The 22121-nt window shown below is 41.1% G+C and overlaps 1 protein-coding gene across 2 annotated transcripts in view; it reads left to right on the top strand.

Annotated features, from left to right (window-relative positions):
* Positions 1-20656, top strand: part of LOC147002156 (uncharacterized) — a 57165-nt gene extending 36509 nt beyond the window's left edge. Inside the window, exons 14-27 of one of the 2 annotated variants that reach the window (XM_085828145.1) lie at positions 1715-1785; positions 2531-2555; positions 4274-4387; positions 6611-6669; positions 7375-7396; positions 10060-10173; positions 14226-14293; positions 14749-14773; positions 16239-16279; positions 16698-16722; positions 16938-17009; positions 17886-17942; positions 19378-19508; positions 20403-20656. In XM_085828145.1, coding sequence (XP_085684271.1) covers positions 1715-1785; positions 2531-2555; positions 4274-4387; positions 6611-6669; positions 7375-7396; positions 10060-10173; positions 14226-14293; positions 14749-14773; positions 16239-16279; positions 16698-16722; positions 16938-17009; positions 17886-17942; positions 19378-19484 — 800 coding nt within the window. In that variant the 3' untranslated portion in view covers positions 19485-19508; positions 20403-20656. Of the gene's footprint in view, positions 1-1714; positions 1786-2530; positions 2556-4273; positions 4388-6607; positions 6670-7374; positions 7397-10059; positions 10174-14225; positions 14294-14748; positions 14774-16238; positions 16280-16697; positions 16723-16937; positions 17010-17885; positions 17943-19377; positions 19509-20402 lie in introns of both variants that reach the window. The other variant, XM_085828144.1, reaches the window with a different exon arrangement.
* The last annotated feature ends 1465 nt before the right edge of the window (positions 20657-22121 follow it).

Here is a 22121-nt window from a genome sequence, read left to right as displayed (position 1 = left end):
TGTTGTTTTATACGTTATATTTGTCCATTTCGGCCTTAATTACTGAGTAAATGAAGTCGTATTCAGAAAGCCTTTGGGTGCTGCCTCTGTGTTTGTTTGACTGTTTCAGCTTTTAAGCTTTCACTTTTAGGCCTTTGATCCATTTAGAGTTGATTTGGGGCAGAGTAATAGACAAAGCTCTAATTTCATGACTGAACTTGTGCTTTCCCCACTTTCTCTGCTTTCCCCTCACCATTAGTTGTAGATGCTGGATATGTTTAGTTAGAATAATGACCAAGTCTGAAAAGTTTTAATTGTGTGCATGAGTTGTCTGTGTTATTGATATACATATCTATTTTGTTCCATGACTATGCTATCTTTGTTACTAAAAGTGCAATATAGGATAATATCTTTGATGTTAATCGCTCCAACATGGTCACTTGCACAGGATTGCTTTGGCTACTCTGGATCTTTTTGTGCTTCCACATGAGATTTTAGGACTTTTGTATTTTTGTGAAGAATGTCACATGAATTTTGAATTTCATTGCATTGACTATTGGAATTTCTTTGGTAGGATGATCATTGTTAATTCTACCAATCCAAGAGCATAATGGGGATTCCACTTTCTAGTGTATCCTTCAGGGCTATAACGTTTTCGCTGTAGAGATCTTTGACTTCCCATTTTAAATTTACTTCTAAATATTTAATTTTGGAGGCTACCATGAATATGAATGTTTCCTTGATCTCTCTTTCAGCTTGCTTTGTATTGGTATAGAGAAAGTGTTCTGATTTTTAAAGTTGAATTTATAATTCTAGCACTTTATTGATAATATTTCTGTTGGGATTTTTGAAATCTATACTTACATGAAACATCACCTTACAATAGGGATACTTTTAGTTTTTCTATTTTTATACACTTGGGTGAAGGCTCTGGCTTAGCTTCAGTAAGTCAGAATGCATATACCATCGCTATCCCTGGCCTGAGTCTGAGGGGAAGGCAGCAGGGACAAAGGGAATAGAGTCAGATTTACCAAGAGAAATAGCAGATCCAACTTATACATCTTGAGGATCTTGAGGAATTTGTGGATACAGAGACATGTGGTAACAATTCTGTTTCAGACTAGTTCAAAAAGCAAATGGATCTGGCTACTACTTGGATCTAAAACTGAGAAGTGAGATGGGGTAAGGGTTCTAGATGAGAGCTAAAAGGACAGCCCAAGTCTGTAGACTCCCCCTGTCTCTGAATCTACATGGTCTGAATGGATGGTCAGAGATGCCCAGGGTACTGTGAGTATCCTAGGCTACACTTAGGAAGAAGAGTCATCCTTTCCAAGAAAATGGATGCCTCCACCATGCCCAATGACCTGAAATTGAAATCTCCAGAACATATATGACAAATGAAGAGAAAGGGATCTACAAGTTGTTCTCTGAAATGCAAAAGTGTCCCACCAAACAAAATATGTGTGAAAACGTAATTGAATAATACACAATCAAAGATGGATTATTATGTTACTTTGGGTTCCCCCGACTTGAAATGTAGCATTTCTGTTACTCATATCTCTCTAGGTCTTTCTTTAATGTGCCTTCAAGGGAAGACAAGCTAGCAGCAACCCAAGCAACTTGCTCATTAGGTCTAATCACCTGCATTTGCCCACACTTTTCCCCACAGCAAGCAAGGATGCTGTGTAAGTTGTAAGCAGTTCCATGAGCTGACTGTCACTTTCTGTCCTCTTAGACATACTGGAGAATACTGACAATATACATGCACAAGATGCCCCCAAAAATACATCAGAGACTATGGAGTCGGTAAGAAGGCCTTTCTTTAAGAGAGAAATGTTACTTTAGTGATCTTATTCTTCAGTCAAAAGCCCATTTTAAGAACAACATTGAGCAGGGTTTTCTTGGGTCTTGAGAGACTTAGCTTAAGCAAGGGAAAAGTGGGATTGTAGTAGCCTGGTCCCGATCTTGAGCTAAACAAAGAGCACCAAAGCACCCAGTGTCAAGTGTCACAGTCTGTATGATGGGACTTTTTACTTTGGAGAAAAATGTTCCTCTTTTGGGAAATGTATAAATTTCATGTAGAAGTTGACAAGCATGTCAGGTTCCCTTGACTTATATGCAGTATGTCCCACAAAAGTCAGTGTGGAGGAAGCTTCATATGTCCAGGTGGGGATGCTAAGTGGTAAGACTTACCACAAGCATTATTATAAATAATTGAGACCATATTACAGAAGGGATTAATTCCACAGCTGACTTCTAAAGCTGCTCAAGCATGTTGCAGTGTGACTTTCAGAACACTGGGCAGAGGACAAACAGTTAGTGGTAGTTAATATGGCCTTTGAAATAGGAAAAGTGGGAAGTGGCACAACTAAGAAATTCTGGTCTTCTGTGATACCATCACAGAATATACTAATACATAATCTTTCACTTAAAGATACTTACCTATGTTGATTGGCATTAAGAACATGTTGATATACTTTTCAAAGACCCATGCAAACAGAAACTGGCATGACCTGCACTGCATACTCTTTTTCTCTCCTTTAAATTTCAGGTGGAAAATAAAAACCGCAGACGCAGTATGTATTGCCAAGTCTCTTAAGACATATTTTAGAAACAAATTGTGTCAATTTTGGGTAAACTTATATGTGAATGCAACACTATGATCTAAGTTACCTCATGAGAACAACTTGGATTTTGGTTTTAAAAATGGTAGTTTCCTAAGTTAAAAAAAAAAATTAGGCTAAAGCCATTTGTGTAGATTCACTGGATCCATCTAGGATCTCTGTAGTTAGTTTACAATGGTGTATATCAGGTTGCATCTAAATCTGTTTTTGTCCAAGATAGTCATCCAGATTATCCACTCCAATCTCTAGTGAGAATCTATTGAATTACCATAATAGGATACACATTTAACCTACAAAACACGAATTGAAAGTTCATGACATGTGGTGCATTCATTTCTTTATTGTGTTACTCTATGAGGTGAATGATGAGGCTCTCCATGCAGATCAACAGACACTTTGTGGAACAAGGACTTCGTGATGCCTATATTACATATTCCCAGCATCTTCCTTCAGTAGGTCCAAATCACAGAGAGCCCAGACTCTGCCATGACTACCTCAGTGGGCAGAGCCAGGGCATTGCTCTCCATCTGCCCACAGACATACATCCACAAGCATGAGAGGTAGAAAAGCTCACACGCTTCTAGGCAGACCACAGATTCTGACAATGGGAGCCCAACACTGCATGAGGGGACATTTGCAACCTACAATGACACCAAGCTGCCTTTCCAGTCTCTTCCAGTTGAGGGTATATCTAGATGTGACCAGATAAAAAGAAGCTCCCCCTTTTTCTTTGCACAGCTTCATGTGAGAACTGGGTTGCATTGACTTGGTGTCTGAGTCATCAGTGGGATTCTGTTCCTCAGTGATCAGACTCAGTTTCTGAGAGCCAGTTGACAGTGTGAGGATGGTGGGGGAAGGCCCTGTTTACTGATCCAGGAATCCCACAACTTCTTTTGAGTTGAAAGGTAGACTATGTGTACCTTCAGTTGTATCTGTCAGGGAAGGTGGTCACTGATGCATGAATGCAGCTATCATTGTAAGCTTGGGTGAAAAGTCAGAGGGTCTCACAGCTTGTTACCACTCTACATTCCACTAAGGGAATAACATACATTGCCCATGACATTTAGTCGATAAGAATGAAGAGTAAACAAGTGTTGTACAATGTTCTGGAATAAATGCATTCCTGACTCCAGGTACAGTTACTCCTATGCAGCTGAGGTCTTCTGACATGTCACAGACATCACAGGGCACTCCAGCAATGCCTGTGCTTTTCCTACAGTATACACTAAAGAGATTGATCTGTTCTAGCCTAGTGAGTCTCATGGGAAGTCCTTCTCAACCACCTAAGGAGGAAGTCTTTGTGTTGTAGTGAAGAGTTGGTGGCTGAAGGCATTGCATGAGTGTGGCTGTGTGCTTGTGGCTCTCAGAAGGGTTAGAGTTATACCCATTGGGCAGGACACTCATGACAGCATGCTCAGTCGTGTGGCTCTTCCTTCTGTGTTTTCATATCCATCTATATTTAGGCTTTATCTGGGATTCCTGTGATGTCCATTCAATGCCTAACTCCTTGTACATGACATGCAGTGATCCTCCTGAAGCACCAATCTCACTCTGATGACTGCACCTGGAACAAGCAGTCAGATCAAAGGCACAAATACTCAGTAGTTGTTAGTTTGCTTGAGTTTTCTACCAAAAGGTGACAAAACTTCCTCTTTTTCATGTATTCCTAGTTTCTGCACTATTAAAAAGAGTTGAAGAGAAGCAAGCTATGGGTCCTCTAGAGGTTTGTGGACCACAAGTCTGCAATATTCCGTCACCTAAAACAAATGTAAAGAATGATAAAGGTACTGTGGGAATTGTAATTGTCTATAGTGGTTGATAACTTTTTTATCTCATGTGTCAATTTATAGAAAAGTTTAAGGCTATTTTTCCCATGGAAACAATGCCATATATCTATATCTTTGATTGAAATACAACCACAGAATTTCAAAATGCATTCAGTTTTGGGTCTCTCATTCAATAGCATGAAACAGTGCAAAGCTGAAGCACATCTTCCCTGAGTCGGGAGGAATTCCCCTGTAGAGACAGGATTTGGTAAACTGCCCTCTAGTGCTTTCTTTCCTATGAGAGTGATGTAAATTGATTGTAGCAGATCTTTCTAAAGAGTGACCTGGTATATGTCCAGTGACCCATGATTGAGGGTTAAAGTCAAACCAGGTACCAGAATGCCTCATCTTAATCAAGTGGCAAAGATCCCAGAAATGGTCAGGTTATACCTGTGTTTGGAGATGAGAGTGTGGGGACAATATCTGTAAGGATGGGGAAAGGAGAGGTTCGTGTGCTTTTCCACTTACCGGTGCACACTGCTCATGGTGCCTGGGGTGCTCTGCTTTACTTGCCATTGTGTTGCTTGTACACAGTTTCCCCCAGACTACTGTGATACTACCAAACACCCAGGATTTCAAGTTCAGTGAATAGCAGTACATTTCCATTGTGTTGTGCCCTATCTAAATAATTTTTGCAGTTGTTATAAAATACCAAGAAGGAAACACCGTAAGGAAGTAATATTTTATTTTTCAGTGTAATATAAGCTTACAGATCATTTACATAGGGAAGTTATGTAAATGGAAGTTTGTGGCAGAGTCACATTACAACTTTCCAAAAACGGGGTGGGGTGGTTGCAGATATATACATCACAAAGAAGAAATGTTATAAAGGCCAGAAAACTGCATATTTATAAACGCATAAATGACATATAGATTATCAATTTTGCCATCTACTTCTATAAAATGTGCACCATATATGACAAATTATTACAATTTACCTCTTTTTAGTCACACTTTCCAAGATTGTATCATTCTTTACTTTGAGGGATAATTTCTTGTAATACAAGCCTCCACTTTAAAATAGTTGTGTACAGAAAACTACAGACTGTGCACATGGCCCCATGGGTAAGAACACTTGCTGTGAACACTAGCTGTGAACTACTAGTTTGAATCCCCAGCACACACACACACACACACACACAGACAAAGGGTGGGACACTTCTGTACACACCTGTTACCCCAGCAGAGTCAGGGCCAAAAATGGGAAATTCTGGGTCCAGCATCTACACTTTGATTGAAGGAAGGAAGTGGGGAGACATGGAAAAGCAAGATTGTTTTAATTTACACTTAGAGAATTTAATGCGACTATTTTATTTATATAATTCTACCCCCCCCTCCCCAGTCCAACATATCCCAAGTTCCCCTTCAAATATATGACCTCTTCTATGATAAATATTATTGCTACATAAACACTTGAGTTTATTTAATGTTGCTCTTAAGTATACATGTTTAGTGCTGCTAATTTGAAATCAAGCTATGAGGGGGGTTCACCCCTAGAGAAAACTGATTCATATTCCATATTCTCTCTCTCTCTCTCTCTCTCTCTCTCTCTCTCTCTCTCTCTCTCTCTCATCACTGATTAGCCATAGTTCTTGATCCAAGGTGGTCAGTCAATAGATGCTGGCATGATGCAGGCCCTGTTTGAACGACTGTATGGGATCTCATGTGTTTATCATCCCTTTCATGTCTAGAAGACACTATCTAGCAGCATCTATCCTATCCCGCCATCTCTTAGAATCATTCCACTCATCTTCCAAAATGTTTCCTGAGCATTTTGACATGTAGGGGTTAGCTTTTCCATGTACAGATTTAGGAACCCACAGTTTGTCCTCTGACCTCAACAGGCAAACTGAGGCACAGTGGTCCCTCCAAATGGAATACATGTGAAGACTTGTGTTTCATCTTACACAGCAAAGACCCGTTATTTTATGCTGATTTGGGTCCCTCCTCTCTGGAAATGGAACAGTTCTGTTACTAATACCTCTCCATGTCTTTCTTTACTTTAATTTATCTTCAAGGGAAAGCAGTTCAGCAGCAGCCCAGCCATCCTGTTCATTAGGTCTAGTCACATGTGCTAAGTCCTTGTACTTTTATCCTCACCAAGCAAAGATGCTGCCTAAGTAGTAGTAGTAAGTAGTACAATGAGCTGACTGTCAATGTCTGTCCCCCTCCTCTTAGCAGAGAATGTCACTGCAGCTTCACCAGTTAGCGAAGACCATATATCAGAGTTCGTGACAAAGGTAAGAAGCCCTTTCTTTTCTATAAGATAGAAAAGTTACTTTGGTGATCTTTAGCTTAGGGAAGAAGAAGACAGAGAGTTGTATGAGCTTGTTCCTGCCTGAATTGAGCATAAAACTTCCAGTGTTGGGCAACATAGTTTGTGGACAGAAACCTTTTTATCTGAATAAAAAGTTCCTCATTAGACAAATGGTATATAATATTTATTCAAAAGTTATCAAGCATACCATCTATAAGAATGTGTGTTTTTCCTTAAGGGTCTGCTCCTGCTTGTTTCTTGAGTCTGTCATCTAGAATGAGTTTGAGTCATTCCCCAAAACTATGTAGTGGGAAGCTTCATGCAATGGATATTTGAATGCTGAGGGTGTAATACATTTAAAACATGATCATTCATTGCAACTAATTGGAGCCCCCATAGAGGAATTAATCTCACAAAAGGGATTATTAAGTTGGTCTGCCAACCAAAGGTGGTCTGATCTTACCTTGAGTCAACATAAGTGTGCAACATAATAGTTTCTGCCACTAAGTGCATAGCCTGGGTTTTCTGTGACATCATCACATAAAGTATCATGCAAGCCCTTTTTATGTCTTTTTCCTATGTACTTTACACTGTGCTGTGTCACAAGTGTAAACCAAAGAACTATGCAGACAAAACTTAGCATGTTTTGTCATGAGCCTCAAAGTGTTTTCTTTCCTTTTAATTACAGGTGGAATCCAAACGATTTAAATGTATGTATTATGGAATTTCTTTCTCAGGACACATTTTAGATAAGAATTGTAGAAATACTAGCTGTCTTTTGTCTGGTACACTACAGTGATATAAGATTTCTAGTGGGAGTGAAAATTGGGAGTTAAAAGGGGGAAAAGTGATACCTGAAGTACCCAGTCACGGCCCTGTGTCTACAGTAACTGCTTTCAACTCTAATGCCTTTAGTTTAGGAGGGGCGTGGGTTTTGTGCACCAGGCAGTGACTGTATAGGTTTTTCCCCAAGACAATTATCCCCGTTACACAATCCACCTCCCAGTGACAAATGTGTCAATTCAAAAAGGAAGATACACATTTTACCTACAAAAATGTGTTTTAACCTCGCCATACTGATGGGCAGCAGATTTATTTCTTTGTGCAGTTCTCAGGAGAATCATAACCCAAAGTGTAGAGGTAATTCATCAGCCTCTGTAGCCATAGAGCTTAAGGAATACTTCATTAAGGGTTCAGCAATCCCTGTGCGAGTGTTCCAGCTTCCTAGCATCTGTCTGCAGTAACCCCACCTAGTGAGATCCCATGCACTGACAAGCACCAACAGTCAGCAGAAGACTGGGCAGTGCTCTTTATCTCCCTGAAGACATTCACAAGTATAGAAGATGAGAAAGTCCACATGCTTGATCAGATCAGAGAGTTTGCGTGTAGGAAGACACTACATTAAAATAAATAGATTGAGTGTGTTTGATAACTGGACTTACAATAGAAATGTCTCATCACAGTTAGAACTGGTGAAAAGGCTTAACAGACTAGACAACATTAACAGGATCTCAAAGAGCAATGTCATGGACAATTTATGGGCAATGTCCACTAAGAACTCCAGTCAGCCCTTGGTTATTGGGCAGTGCTGGATCAGTCTTTTGTTATTTATATTTCTTTAAATGTAAGCTCAATTTTGAGTTCCAATATTACTTCTATCACTGGTGGTCAGTCTTCATGCTGCCTGTTAAGTCTGAGCACTCAGTGCAACATTATAGGCAACTCTGAGTTATGTAGGCAACTCTGACTTATATAGGCAGCGTTTGGCTGGGATGCTGGATGTGTTAAAGTACCTTCACAGTCAGGCCTTTGACTTGAAAAGAATTTGTCATAGAGAGCTAAAGTGGGCAGGATGTATAGTCCAGTTGGTTTAGTGTATTCCTTGTATGTGAAAGGTCCTAGTTTTGATCCCACGGACTATAATATGTGCCCATGGGGGCACACTGTGTGAACCCAGATCTGCTGAACTAGAGTAAAGAGAATCATAAATTCAAACTCATCCTTTTATACATTGGTATTTTAAGCCTAATCTTGTATCAAAGGCATTCTGGAACTTAAAAATGTACATATAAAGAGTGGGCTTGAGGCAAATGCTCCCTGGAAAAGGAGGTTTTAGAAACTGGAATTTGAAGAGTCAGAATAGAGAAGGTATGGCATAAACTTAATGTACCACTTCATGTCCCACACTGTCCTTCCAGCTTCACTTTATCTGGGTTGTTCATGTAGTGGCTGAGGATGTTTGTCATCTAGAAAGCAACATGCATACATGTCATCCAAATGCCAGATCACCTTTCATGCCTTGTCATGTTGCAGACATCAAGGTTTAGTCAATAGAAGAGAAATTTTGTTTTTGCCAAAACATCTCATGTGACAACTTGATTTAAAATAATTTGGAGTCTAAGTATTTCTGAGAAATATACAAGAATCTATAATTCCTGTTGATCCAAATCATTCACTGCCAGGCATGTGATAGGCAGAAGAAGTAGAAGGAATGCCACATATTTGTACTAAGCCAGGGTTCTCCACTCCTTTTGGATAAAACTCCAATTTTGAGTCAGTGATTGAAAGGTAGAGACCATCTCTCTCTCTCTCTCTCTCTCTCTCTCTCTCTCTCTCTCTCTCTCTCTCTCTCAAGCTGCTTCTGTCAGAATTTGATCCCAATGAAAAGAATATAGTATAGTAGCTAAGGATGAAAAATAAGATGTTGTACAATATTCTATATTTCCCAGCTCTCTTAATGCAATACCATATGTTCTCCATGACTTATAAATGCCATGATTAAGTAGAAAATGAAAACTCAACAACAGTCATGTTCCCCGACCTGGATCCAGTGGAATACTCACTCTGAATTCAGTCACCAGAGTCTAGCTTAATTCCTCTGGTATTTAACAAACCTCATTTCTGACAAACATCTGATATTTAACAAACAAAGAGCATTTCTGCTATACATGAGCATTTCCTTATGGTTTACCATGTAGAGTTATCTTTGAAACCTGAAATCCTCATGGGAAATCCTTCTGAAACTTACATTGTTTGAGAGAAAGCATGGAGAAAAGAACAATTATACAAGCAACGTTGCATACTTGTGTTTCTCAGATGGATATGGCTCCCATCTTGTTCCATGCCCATAACACACTCAAGTCCTGCTGCTCTTGCTGTATTGTCATAGCCACACAAGTGTAGATATTGCCTAAGGTGTCTGTGTAGTGCTTAGTCACAAAATGAAGTGACCTTCCTGAAGCGCCATCCTGATGCTGTTGATTAACTGGAAACAGGGAATGAGGTCATTTTTATAAACACAGAAGCATGATTAATTTTCTGTTTTGCTGCCATAAAGCTAACCTAACTCTCCCTGTTGTGAATGTGTTCCCAGTTTCTTCATTCTTTAGAAAAATTTATAGGAAGGACTCAAGTCCCTCCCAGGCTCCGGAGAAACCTTCAGCCCATAAAGGTACATCCAAAGAAACCCAACCAACTATTAAAACAGGTACTGTAAATACTGAGGATTTGCTTCAGTTATCGGTAGTAGTTGAATATCCTGTGTACCTTATGTAAAACTGAACAGATTTAGCATATTTTTATACAAGAAAATGCTAATGTATCTATCTCATCAGTAGAAATGCAACCCTAAAATGTACAAATGTACCTAAAGCTCACTTCAGCTCTCATTGAATAACGTGAACTAGAGGAAAGCCGAGGCACATGTTGGATAAGCCAGTGTGCTTCACCTGATGTAGGCAGGACGAGGTGAGCAACTCTCCGTACTGCTTGCCTCCACGTGTGAGTGATCCATGTGGATTAGCTCTGAAGAGTAAAGGTGAATTATATAAAAATCCTTTGTGGTCAGATTGAGTGAGAGAGCGTCCCAGCAGTGGTCATGTTACACCCTGTGTTTGAGAGAATGAGAGAGTGGAAAAGAAATCGTAAGGACAAGGAAAATGGAAAGTTTCTCTGATTTTCCTCTTTCGGAGGCATAAGGATGAGCAGTAGCTGTCTATGGAGATGATACCTAAATTATTTTCCATCCCCTTTAAAAAATACTTTGAGAAAAACAACCTAGAGATGAAAGGTTTATTTTGCGCCTTAGCTTGAGAATGTGGAGCATCTATAAAGAGAGAGGAGCCCAAAGTGGTGTCACGTTATAGCCACAGGTCAATGTTTAGACCTGTTTCAAGGGCACCCAGAGAATGGCAGGGCTAAAGTGGCAGAAAGACTTTTGAGCTTGGCCTGGGAAACAGAGGTCAAATGTGTGATTTTTAGTTCATTTGTAGTCTCTTCTCCTCATCCTGCACTAACTGGCATGTAACATGACTAAGACAATGGAGATTAGAGAGCTGGCCCTGTCTTATAACCACTGATCTAGTGGGTGGGGAAGAACCTTGACTTGGCCCAGCATTGGGCATTTTTTTTCATGCATTCTGAGATCAATGTATAAGATGAGGAGGGTGGACTTGATAGTTCCCATGAACTAGTAGTATCCATGTACTAGGGCTTAGGAACATGATTTCAGCCCTCCTAGGATCTATCTGGACATTGCCTGTCTATCTTCTATGCTTTAGTGTACTTGTATATTTCACTCTTAGAATAAGAAGTCTGTTTCCTCCAAACATCTTCAGTAGGTTTAAGGAGGTATACCTGGTTCTCCTGCATTCTCATTGGGTACTGCTAGCTTTGGTCATCTGTGTAATTTGAATAGATTCTGTCTTCACTGTAATCTCGGGGGCTCCTGCTTCTAAGCAGTGTGCTCCATAAAGACCCAGGCCTCTCCTTCAGCCCACCCTCTTCACTCTCCTAATACCTTATAACCTCTTTCTCTTGTCTTCTCTAACATCTTCCTCCTGATCAGTACCACCTTAACTCTGAGCTCTGTGCCTGGCAATACATGGGATCTTTGACTTCCTTAGCATCTGGAGAGAGACAGAGAGACAGGGACAGAGACAGAGATAGAGATAGAGAAAGGAGAGGGGGGAGTGAGAGAGAGAGAGGAAGAGAAGAGAAGAGAAGAAGAGAAGAGAAGAGAAGAGAAGAGAAGAGAAGAGAAGAGAAGAGAAGAGAAGAGAAGAGAAGAGAAGAGAAGAGAAGAGGAGAATAGAATGGCCCGGTGTAGTGGCACACACTGCACTTGGGAGGCAGATGCAGGTGTATCTCTGAGTCCAAGGCCAGCCTGGTTTACAGACCAAGTTCCAGGACAGCTACACAGAAAAATCCTGCCTTGAAAGGACAGTAAGAAAAGAAAAACAAAAACTAATCCAAAGAACTCAAAAGTATACTAGATGTCCTAGAAATACTATAGCATCCAGAAACATGTTTATTATAAATAAATAAAATGGATAATGATTCATTTTTTAATTCCATAAAATGTATGTAGAATGTTAAAAATCAAAATATTTCTCTATTTACAAACACCCTGGATATGTGGTGTTTGACATTAGAAATATGACACCATCATTCTGTATGCAGATAATGTTCTGAAAGAAGAACATTTGATATGAAAGCAATGGGACCTGAGTCTGAATCAATAAGACACACATAGAAGACCAGACATATATGTCTGTGCTTATAAACATAGCACTGTCTGTGGTAGGGACAAGAGCACATCTCTGCCAGCCTAACTTGAGCTTCAGTGAGAGACCCTGCTGAAGGGAAGAAATCAGAGAAGTGAACAACACAGCAGACTAGTGGATACTCTCTTGTGGTCTCCAGGAAAATGGGCCTAGGCAGGTACTCACTCAAAGGCATGGATATGCCACAAGCTGAGGATACTTACATGCCCACGTACACATGGACTCACAGACACTGGACTTTAAACATATTTTAGCTTTAGTTTTCTTTGGTTTATAAATCCTTTGCCTACCTATGTTTATGTGTATGCACCTTGTGAGTGCCTTGTGCAGACAGGGCTCAGAGGACAGGTCAGATCCTCTAGAACTAAAGTTGCAGATGAACATGAGCCACCATCAGGATTCTGGGACTCAAAACCAGCTAACCTGCAAAAGCAACAGTTGTTCGTAACCTCTGAGTCATCTCTCCAGCTCCTAGCACTTGGTTGCTTATATGGCTTCTGAGATACTCTATTCCCTGTATAGAGTAACTCAAAAGTATACTCTTTTCTATGAACATTTTTGTGTACATTTAAACTTATAATTTTTGATTTAGCCTTTCCACACATCTTTTGTAAACAAGACATTGCTATAAAATGAATGGTTTTTGTCTACTTTGAAATTATTGTTTGAAATCTTACTTTTTTAGTGACTTTCTGAATTAATTTAGAATAATTATGCTATTTCACAAAGTGTGTCCAGGGTTTTCAAATAAGTATTAACTGTATAGAAACAAGGGTATCATAGACTTCGTTCTGGAACTCTGTTGCTCTGTTGGGGGTAGCTTCAATACACCAGAGAATATAGAATTCTAAGCACTACCTTCCTATTTGAACAGAGCTTCAATATCAATGGGAAAGACATAAAGCTTCATGTCTTGGTTGTACTTAGAAGAGTCTCTCTGTCTCTCTCTCTCTCTCTCTCTCTCTCTGTGTGTGTGTGTGTGTGTGTGTGTGTGTGTGTCTGTATGTGTGTGCATGTGTGCATGTGTGCGTGGGTGTGTATGTGTGTGTATGTACATTGTCCTCCATGAGTGTGGGTTTTAGATTGTCAGAAGAATGTGGGAAGCATGGAGATCATCTACAATATTTATTTCATTGTGATTTCATTCTATGGAATGTTTGCCTCTGAGAAACCACCAGAAAAACATTGTCAGTCCATACTTTTAGCAGCAGATTACTTGGGAAAATTCTTTTCTTGTCCAAGGACAGAAATTATGTAGCTCTATTGGTCCACTCTAAAAATAATGTCTGTTCCAGAGAAAAGTTATGTAATAACCCCACCTCGGTCCTGCTCCAACACAATTTCTGAGGCAGTCTTTTCCATGATTATATGACTGTCCCTTTGTAGTCCATGCACTGAGCTGAGGAGTGGAGCATGACACCACTGAAGGTTAAATGCCATGTAGTTCATTGTACTTAAGTACTCACCTTCTGGTTTGCTGTGAGCCTCAATGGTTGCCAGCATTCTGGGGTACCCAGATGTACTGCAGAGGGGAGACATTTTCATAGTCTTTACTTTCTTATGTTCACCGCTGCTACTCTATAAGTCATATTCCATTGGGTGCCCTGGATTATCTGATCCTTGAGAGATTTTCCTTGAGAGTTCGTACTAGATGCAACCTAGCATAAGTTTAAACTCATATTTCTTGGTCTTAGAAGACCAACGCTGTGGTCTAAAAGTGATTGATATGAGTAAGAGACTTGAAACATTGGAAGACTTTCTTGCTGTCATCTTTTGCTCTCATCATAGTGTAAGTGTTCCATTTTCCTTCTCTTCCTTGCTCTTCACTGACTCAGTGCATTCACTGAGGATGCTCCAGTAGCCACTCAATCTAGCCTTTACAGCGCAGACATCCTGTTGTATAAGTTTAGCAGTGTTCTCTAAGGAAGCCATGGCCTAAAGCCACCAGCGGCTAACAGTTACTATGTCTTCCTAGAAAGTCAGAGTGCACCTGACATTAAAGAAATATTTTATAGAAAAGAAGAGTTCGAATACCATGATGAGGTAAGGTGACTTTTCTTTGACTAAAATAGAAATGTTGCTGTCTGAATTTCCTATTTCATTTGAGTTTGGCTCTCAAAATAGGGTAGCATTGTTATGCATACTATGCTCTGTTTTCTGGAATGATAGCATAGTCCCTTACCAATAAAAGCCTTATGGGGAAAGATCTTTTGTGAATGGCACAGTCAGGTCCAGGATGGATGCTAGCACCCATCCGTCTTGGAAATGATGTACTTTCTTGAATTGACTACTTGGCAGTTGATGACTGAACGGGACTTAAAGATGCATCATTCACGAAAAGATGTGGGTTTGTCACAGATATATCTTATCTCTTCTGCCATCTATTAATGTTGGCAGAACCATGCCTTTTCAGTACCAAGGAAGAGAAATAAAGACATGTGCCTACAAGTCACATGGAGTTGCCCTCATAATGTCTTTTTTTTTTTCTATAATTTCAGGGGTCCTGGGAAGAATACCAAAGCTGTAAGTATTATTTAACTCTTGCTGAGAAAGAAAATGTAACTGCTAAGATAGGTCTGGCATCTCTTACTGGCTTCTCTTTGATGGGCCAACCAACTTGTTATTTCTGGAAGCAAGTCAACATGTTGTTTTTTGGGTTTTTGTTTTGTTTTGTTTTGTTTTTTTAAGGTTCTTCTAGATATACTTTTATAGTCAAGTTTCTGCATAGGTTTCCGTGAGACTGTGTACACAGAGAATGCTGGGGGTTGTGTGCTTCAGTGGTTTGTGATTTTGAGTGTATGAGATTCTGTGTGGTGTTATGGTTTATGGGAGACATAGTTCACACTTTAATTGAAATTTATAGTTTATTATCTCATTGTTCTCCTTGGCATTTGTGCCTGGATATTGTTATCATCCTTGCTTCAGAAAACAACCTAAGAATTCCTGGCTCTCAAAATTGTATACAGAGAGAAAGTGAAAACATGAGTCTGTTCATGCTGTGGAATGCCCTTGCTTCCTTCATTTAAGAAGACCTGAAGACAATAGCATCATGGCTGAGAGTGCAGCATGTAGTTCAGAGGTGCTGCCCATCCATGAAGAGTTGTGTCTGTTGTCCAGTTAACTGCATATGTAAACTAAGATGTTGCCACAGATGCTTGAAAGCATTCATGTGAAAAGTCCGAAGACTCCCTGCTGTGTCTGGTCTTTTTACACAGTCCTTTGAAGTTAAAAGCAATCATGAAGGACCCTAAGGTGGCTATATCAGTAGGTTTTGGACTTGTTTTAGAAGCTGACTTGAAACATAAAAATAAAATTACTGAAGTACTATAGTACACTTGATAATAGCACTGTGAGAAATAAGATTTTCCAAACTTGCTTGCCAATCACCAAGGAAAGCTTTAGTTGAAAAGCCCTGGGCAATTCTGAAAACCACCTGCTAGTGGCACAGATCTTGTGTAAACAATTACACACACTGAGCTTTAAAACTTTTTTTAAAATTAAATCATGTCCTATTTCTTTTTTATCTTTCTTACCATCCTCATACTGCCTCCAGAATTCATATCTTCTGAACACCATTCGTGTGTGCATGTGCGTGTGCGTGTGCGTGTGCGTGTGCGTGTGCGTGTGTGTGTGTGTGTGTGTGTGTGTGTGTGTGTGTGTGTGTGTAAAATGTATGTATGTATGGGTCTCCTGTTTGGTTTTAAAACACCAACTAATCAGCTCTGAAAACTTACATGGAAATAACACAAAGTGTGGATCAGCTGGATTTCTTTTGTATTGTTTAAAGGGGTTTTAGTTAAGGAACAAGGATCCTAGGTATCTTTTTGTTCTGGTTTTCCCCCTCTTTTGAACATCCTTCTACAGTGGAGAATGGACTCAAAGCAGTCCAAGCTATCTCCATATACTCATGTGCAAATTGAGAATGTTCCCTGAGGCTTTTATAATCACTAGTTATTAACAACCTGACAGATACTCTGTTTTATCCTAGATTTCCCACATGGTATCCGTGTTCCAGAATCAAGACAAACCGTAAGAATGCCTTTGTTCGTCTTCTATAGAAATGCAGGTCTAATTGTATTCCAATTGTGTTGCTTTTTGAAAATTGGTTTTCTCTGTGGAATTCAGAGAATTGTTTGTTTATTTGTCTGTTTTACCAGTGGATCTCCAGCTCTCTGGTGTGATTGCCATCACCATATTCAGTAAAATTGAACCACAGAGGCAGTTCCCTCAAAAATGACTTTTCATGATCTATCAAGGATTTGTGCCTGCAGTATAAATGGGCTGGAAAGTTCACTGTTGGAAAGACTCTTTCCATCTTTACCTGTGTCATTTGCAGCACCATACGATATATGTCTATTGTTCTCTAAATCATCCAGAGAAAGCCAGGCCATTGTAACATATATAATATGAGCCAATCCTGACAATACTTTCTTTTTTATGATTGCAGATGGCTTCCACCCTGATAGGGAGTTGTAAGTATCTGAAATCCCTCCCTTGTTCAGGAAATATCTTAGGGTTTCATTTCTGAGAAACCTCACTCCAGGTCCCTTTTGGGAAGAAGGGCTGAAAATTAAATGAGAGATACTGGTTCTGCCATAGACGCTCCATGGAAAATCCCAAGCAGAACTGGGCTTAATTTCAAGCCAGTGTGACTTCATGTGGCACACTCTGTTCTGATTTTCTTCAGGTATAGCCGAGGTGGGAGAGACGGATATGGAAAAGGAACAAAACGCTGTGGATAGTACAGAGAATTTTCCTGGTAAGTAAGAGAATGCCCTGTGGAGATCAACAGGAAAGGGGCTCATGAAGCAGTCGGGTTGTACATTCTGTTTGCCAGGCTGAGGCAGTGGGAAAGGCATCAGTGAGATGTAGGTTTGTTTGATTCTCCTTCCAGCTGTAATGGTAATGTATAGAAGCAAAGAACAGCAAACCCCACTGGCAATTAAAGATGAGGCAGGGGAGTTGGGGGAATAGCTTTTTAAGCAAGAGCAGTGACTGCTCTACCAGAGGACTGAGATTCTAATCTCAGCACCCCACATTGCTTCTTACATCCATCCATAAATCCAGTTCCAGTGTATCTGATGCCCTCCTCTGGTCTTGATTTGCACTGCATGCATATGGTACACAGGCACTCATATGCAGGCAATACAGCTGAAATAAATTTAAAAATTAAAGCATTCTCCCTGCCTCTGATGTTGCCAAAGCTCCAATCCTTTGACTGTAATTAGGAGATCTCCTTGTGCACTGCTTGTTTGACATCTGGCGTTCACTTCTGATTGTTGATTTAGGATAGAACTATCAGTGGAGTACAACTCTCTATAGTCACTGATATGAACCTGAATACAAAGGTCATGAAGTGTGGGCCCAATAATGCCGAAGAAGGAAATCCTCTTCCAGCTGGTCCTGCAGGATTTATCACAGCACCTCTATGGTCCTCTCTTGCCTGTTAAGTCTCTCTATAAAGGGCACTCTATGGGTGGATGGCAGAGTGAGTGGTCTGGCCTCACTGCAGCACCCTCTCTAACATGATGAGTCAAGGAGCCAGTGGAAAGTTGAAGCTAATCTGGTGTGAACCAATGTGGCTATATCTTCTGCAGGCAGAAGTGAGTGAGCCACTCTGTTTATTTTCTTGCAGAAGCGATGGAGGTACAGGAGTGGGAGTTCAGAAAAGTGTCGAACAGTGTTGCTCCTGGTAGGTAACTGCATTCTCAGTCTATACTGTCATATGGGGAAGGTATCAGAAGGGGAAAAGCATAGAGGGAAGGATATATGTGAGCTCATTTCCAGCTTGTGTTTTCACACTAAACTGACCTGTAGGGTGAATGGGTCACAGAACATGTTGACACCTGCATTGGAAACTCTGGCCTAGTACTTGACAGTGAATCTAGAACTCTGGTCCATCTATGACCTCCTCTTCAGATATCCCTAGTTCAGAGTGTGCACATATGTTCCCAGGATTTAAAAGGCATGGCCACTTGTATTTTCTTTCCAGTGTCCTTTCTGGCTTTGTCCTCCTACCTGAGTCTGAACCTCATTTTCCTGCCTTGTCTCATCAGATCTCCTTGCTTTGTCTTCCTGTGTGTCACAACTTTCCTCTGAGCTCTCTGGGACTTTTGTGTACTTCATGCTTAGTATATTTCTCACCTGTCTTCTCTTGTCTAGAGTATGAATCAATGGAGAGTATATTCCCCAAAGTCTTCTGTGAAACCCCTGCAGTGGGCTCAGGTTTTCCTTTATTGAGAAGTATGTATGTATGTATGGATGGATGGATGGATGGATGGATGGATGTTTGTCTGTCTGACATACTGTCCTGTATTCTACTTTGGATGCATTGATTCTGCCTTGTGTAAACTCAAGGAGGACTCCTCTTTCTGATTCCTGTGTCCACAGAGATGCAGGAGCCCACCTCATAGGCCACATTGTCTGAACACCCTAATTCTGTCTCTTATCCACAGCCTTGCCCACCCTCTTCCCTATTTCCTGAGTAAAATGGTGACTCTGTACTTGGTGCCTAGTAACCCATAAAACCCTTCTACCTTGTTACTGATTCTGCCAACTGGGTTGCACTGGCCACCAGATGTGACCTAACCATCTAATATGTGGTTCCCTGCATTCCTTCCCATTTTGTGCCTAAGTTTATTCAGTTGTACTCTTCCCTTGAAATTTGGCCTCACTTGAATCCCATAAAAATTTCATTGGGAAGTGTATACAATGGGACATTGCTTAGGGACATGCCCAGTAAGATATAGTTGAATCTTACCAGATCATCTGGTTCATGGCTTCCCTTGTGGAACTGTGGGGAAGGGTTGTATTTGCCCCACTGGGGAAAGCAGGGGAGCTGAACAGAGTGGGGACACGGTTGCTGGTCACAGCACAGACAGCAAGAAAAGCTTTGTTTCTGATGTAAGAGGAGACCCAAAGGGAACGTCCAAAAGTTGCAACCAACAAAATAAAAACCAATAGAATTTTTTCCCAGACAATGTTGATATAAGAAAGGTAGGGCATGTGTTTGAAGTCACTCACCTAGTAAGGTCAACTTGATCCTTGCAAGAAATACCCAACAGGGTCCCAGAGCTTTGTGCCACAACTTATTTCCTATTTTGAACCTATTTCTACTCTATTTCCAGCGGTCGATCTATTATTTTTAGCGCCACCAACATCTTCGGATGACGAAGAGTCTTATGCACCCATAAAAAGAAAGAAGAAGAGGAAAAGGAGGAGGCGCTATTACTAGTCAAAACCCTCCATTTTTGCACCAGTAAGTACAGCACACCCAGAGGCTTCAGGAACTTCAAAAGCTTTGAAAGGGGTTAGGGAGAGTGCACAGAGAAACAGAAACAGCTGCAGACATTCTGAGCCTCCAGTTTACCAGGATAAAGAATTGCTGTATCAAAACCTTGTAGAGTTGTCAGGAGATATTGAGAAAAGAGCGATGGATGCAGGGGGGCGGATGGTGAGGGGTGTGGTTTGGAAGGACAATGTTAACAAGATAGAACAGTAGTCTGAGGTACAAATCCCAAGGTGGGAAGGAATCTGGCATCCAAGGAAACCATCAGGACATGGAAAGTCCCCATGGAGGGGTTCTTACTTAGGGTTACTATTGCTGTGATGAAACACCATACAGAACTTGGGAAGGATAGGGTTTATTTGGCTTCCATATCCTTAATCACAGACCGTTGAGAGAAGCCAAACAGGAACTCAAACAGCGAAGGAACCTGGGGGCAACACTGATGCAGAGGCCATAGAGGTCTTCTGCTTACTGCTCCTGAATGGCTTATACAGCCCACTTTCTTATAGAATACAGGATCATGAGTCTATGGATGGCCCCACACACAATAGGCTGAGCCCTCTCACATCAATCACTAATTAAGAAAATGACCTGTAAGCTTGCCTCCAGCCTGGTCTTGTAGAGGCAATTTCTCCACTGAGGCACACTCCTCTCAGATGACTTTAGCTTGTGTCACATTGACGTTAAAATAGCCAAGACTAAGGTCATGAAGTACCATGAGGTTGGTGGTACTAATCATGTCAAAGAATATATAAATGGCATCAAGAGTCAGAGTGGGGAAGTAAGGCTGAAAGGTGAGAGTGGAGAAACCTCACCATGCAAGACTCAATAACACTCAGTACAGTGTACCCTTCTTCATTCTAGGCAGGCTGGTTCAGACCATTCACCACTGAGGCGGGACCACCTGCTGTGCTGCTTCTCATCCCTCTCCTTTGATGTGACACTGCCTGCCACCTGCCTGAGGCCTAACCTTTTCTCCAAGATTTTCCTGAGATATCAGCAAACTGTGAATTTGGCAAGTTTCTGCTAAAAGGCTGGTCTGCAACATCACAGTAAACTTGGTGTGACTGGGGACTGGCTTCCCTCTTTATAAATGCAGACTATTATTAAACATTTGAGCCCTGATCAGAATCTTGTCTTGGTTCCATCTCTCTCTCACACATCCGCCTAGTTTCCCTTTCTTTCAGCTCCAGGTTGTCTCCCAGGCTCGAACCCATACATGAGAGCCGCAGGCCGGCCTCAACAATTTGACATCCATGCAGGGCCTGGGTAAGGCAGAGGACACTGGAAGAAACACTGCTGGTTTGAAGCTCCATGGAAGAAGAAAAGAATTAAAGAAAATTCGTACCGGAGAAGCAACAGGCAAAAGGTTGCTAAGGTGTGGTATGGGCTAAGCTGAAACAGCACTAAACCCGCGCACTGGATTCGCTTACGTGCAGCAGTGATATCAGGATCTAGGAACGTAATAGGAAGTCGGCCGCAGCTTCCAGGAGCTGCTTTTTAGGTGAGAGAAATAAAAGGGTTTAGATTTAATAATCAGGCAGATTTGCCTCAGCCTAAGAACTGCATCAGGTGGGAGGAAAACTCTCCCAGAGACAGAGATTATTCCCTCTGTGCCCTACAGCAGAAGTTCACTGCCGTCTCTGTGTTTTTGTCTAAGGTCTTGTCTAATGTCTGGTGCACCTGTCTGTTCACGTGTTCAATTCATGTGTGTTTGTGTCTAGTCGTCTGAATGACTGTTCTGTGTTTCATGTTGGAAAATAAAAGATGGCTAACACTTTCTCTCCTGGTATAGCAAAGCTGAGAATGGCCACACACTTTAGCCAGGATCAGGCACAGCAGGAGGTCACCTGCTGGAAAAACTGTTTTTTAAAAAAGGGATTCTGCAGCCTCATGGATTGGGGGCGAAAAGCTGATAGAAGTTTTTTTCCTAAGAAAATTCTCAGCATTTGTGATTATTGAGTTTAGCTAATGACAACGTGCTTTTTATTGTATAATTATAGCTAGAAAAATTAATATTTTCTGATTGGTGTAAGTGTAGCTGGTTCATTTGGTTTTTACTGGTTGTAGGCAACCTCACGCCCAAAAGATGACAATGACCTCTGGTACACCTGCGCCTTAAACAACATCATTGCGCAGGCGCCAGCCAGAATCTGGTGCCAACCCCTCCCGAGCGGGTGTTACATATCAAAGGGGGTGACAGACTGACAAATCCCAGGAGGACACATAGCTCTCCCCAGTGCTGGGGTGGAGATGTCGGTCCTCCCGGGGGTTGCGGGAGTTCCTGAGTAGCATGGAAGTGTTGCAGAAATAAAGAGAGCTGTTGAGAAGAATCCGACCGTGTTGCGTCTTTTCTTGCTGTACAAGGTGAGCACAACAAGTGGTGGCCCGTAAGGGGAACGGAGGATTGCAGGATTCAGAACTCTTCAGCTGAGGAACGGCAGTACCGGTTCAGTCTCCCAAAATTGATCCCTGGTTAAAAGGAGGGATATGATTCTCTTGCCCGTAGACCCAGTGTGGGTAGCTCTTAGTGTTTTAGTTTTGATTTTGTAATTTCTGGCTTCTGCTTTTGGGTGATAGGAG

The sequence above is a fragment of the Mus caroli genome, unplaced genomic scaffold (genome assembly GCF_978045245.1).
Source record: "Mus caroli unplaced genomic scaffold, Mus_caroli_1 scaffold_11, whole genome shotgun sequence".
Lineage (NCBI taxonomy): Eukaryota > Metazoa > Chordata > Mammalia > Rodentia > Muridae > Mus > Mus caroli.
This window is presented reverse-complemented; position numbering and strand designations above follow the sequence as displayed.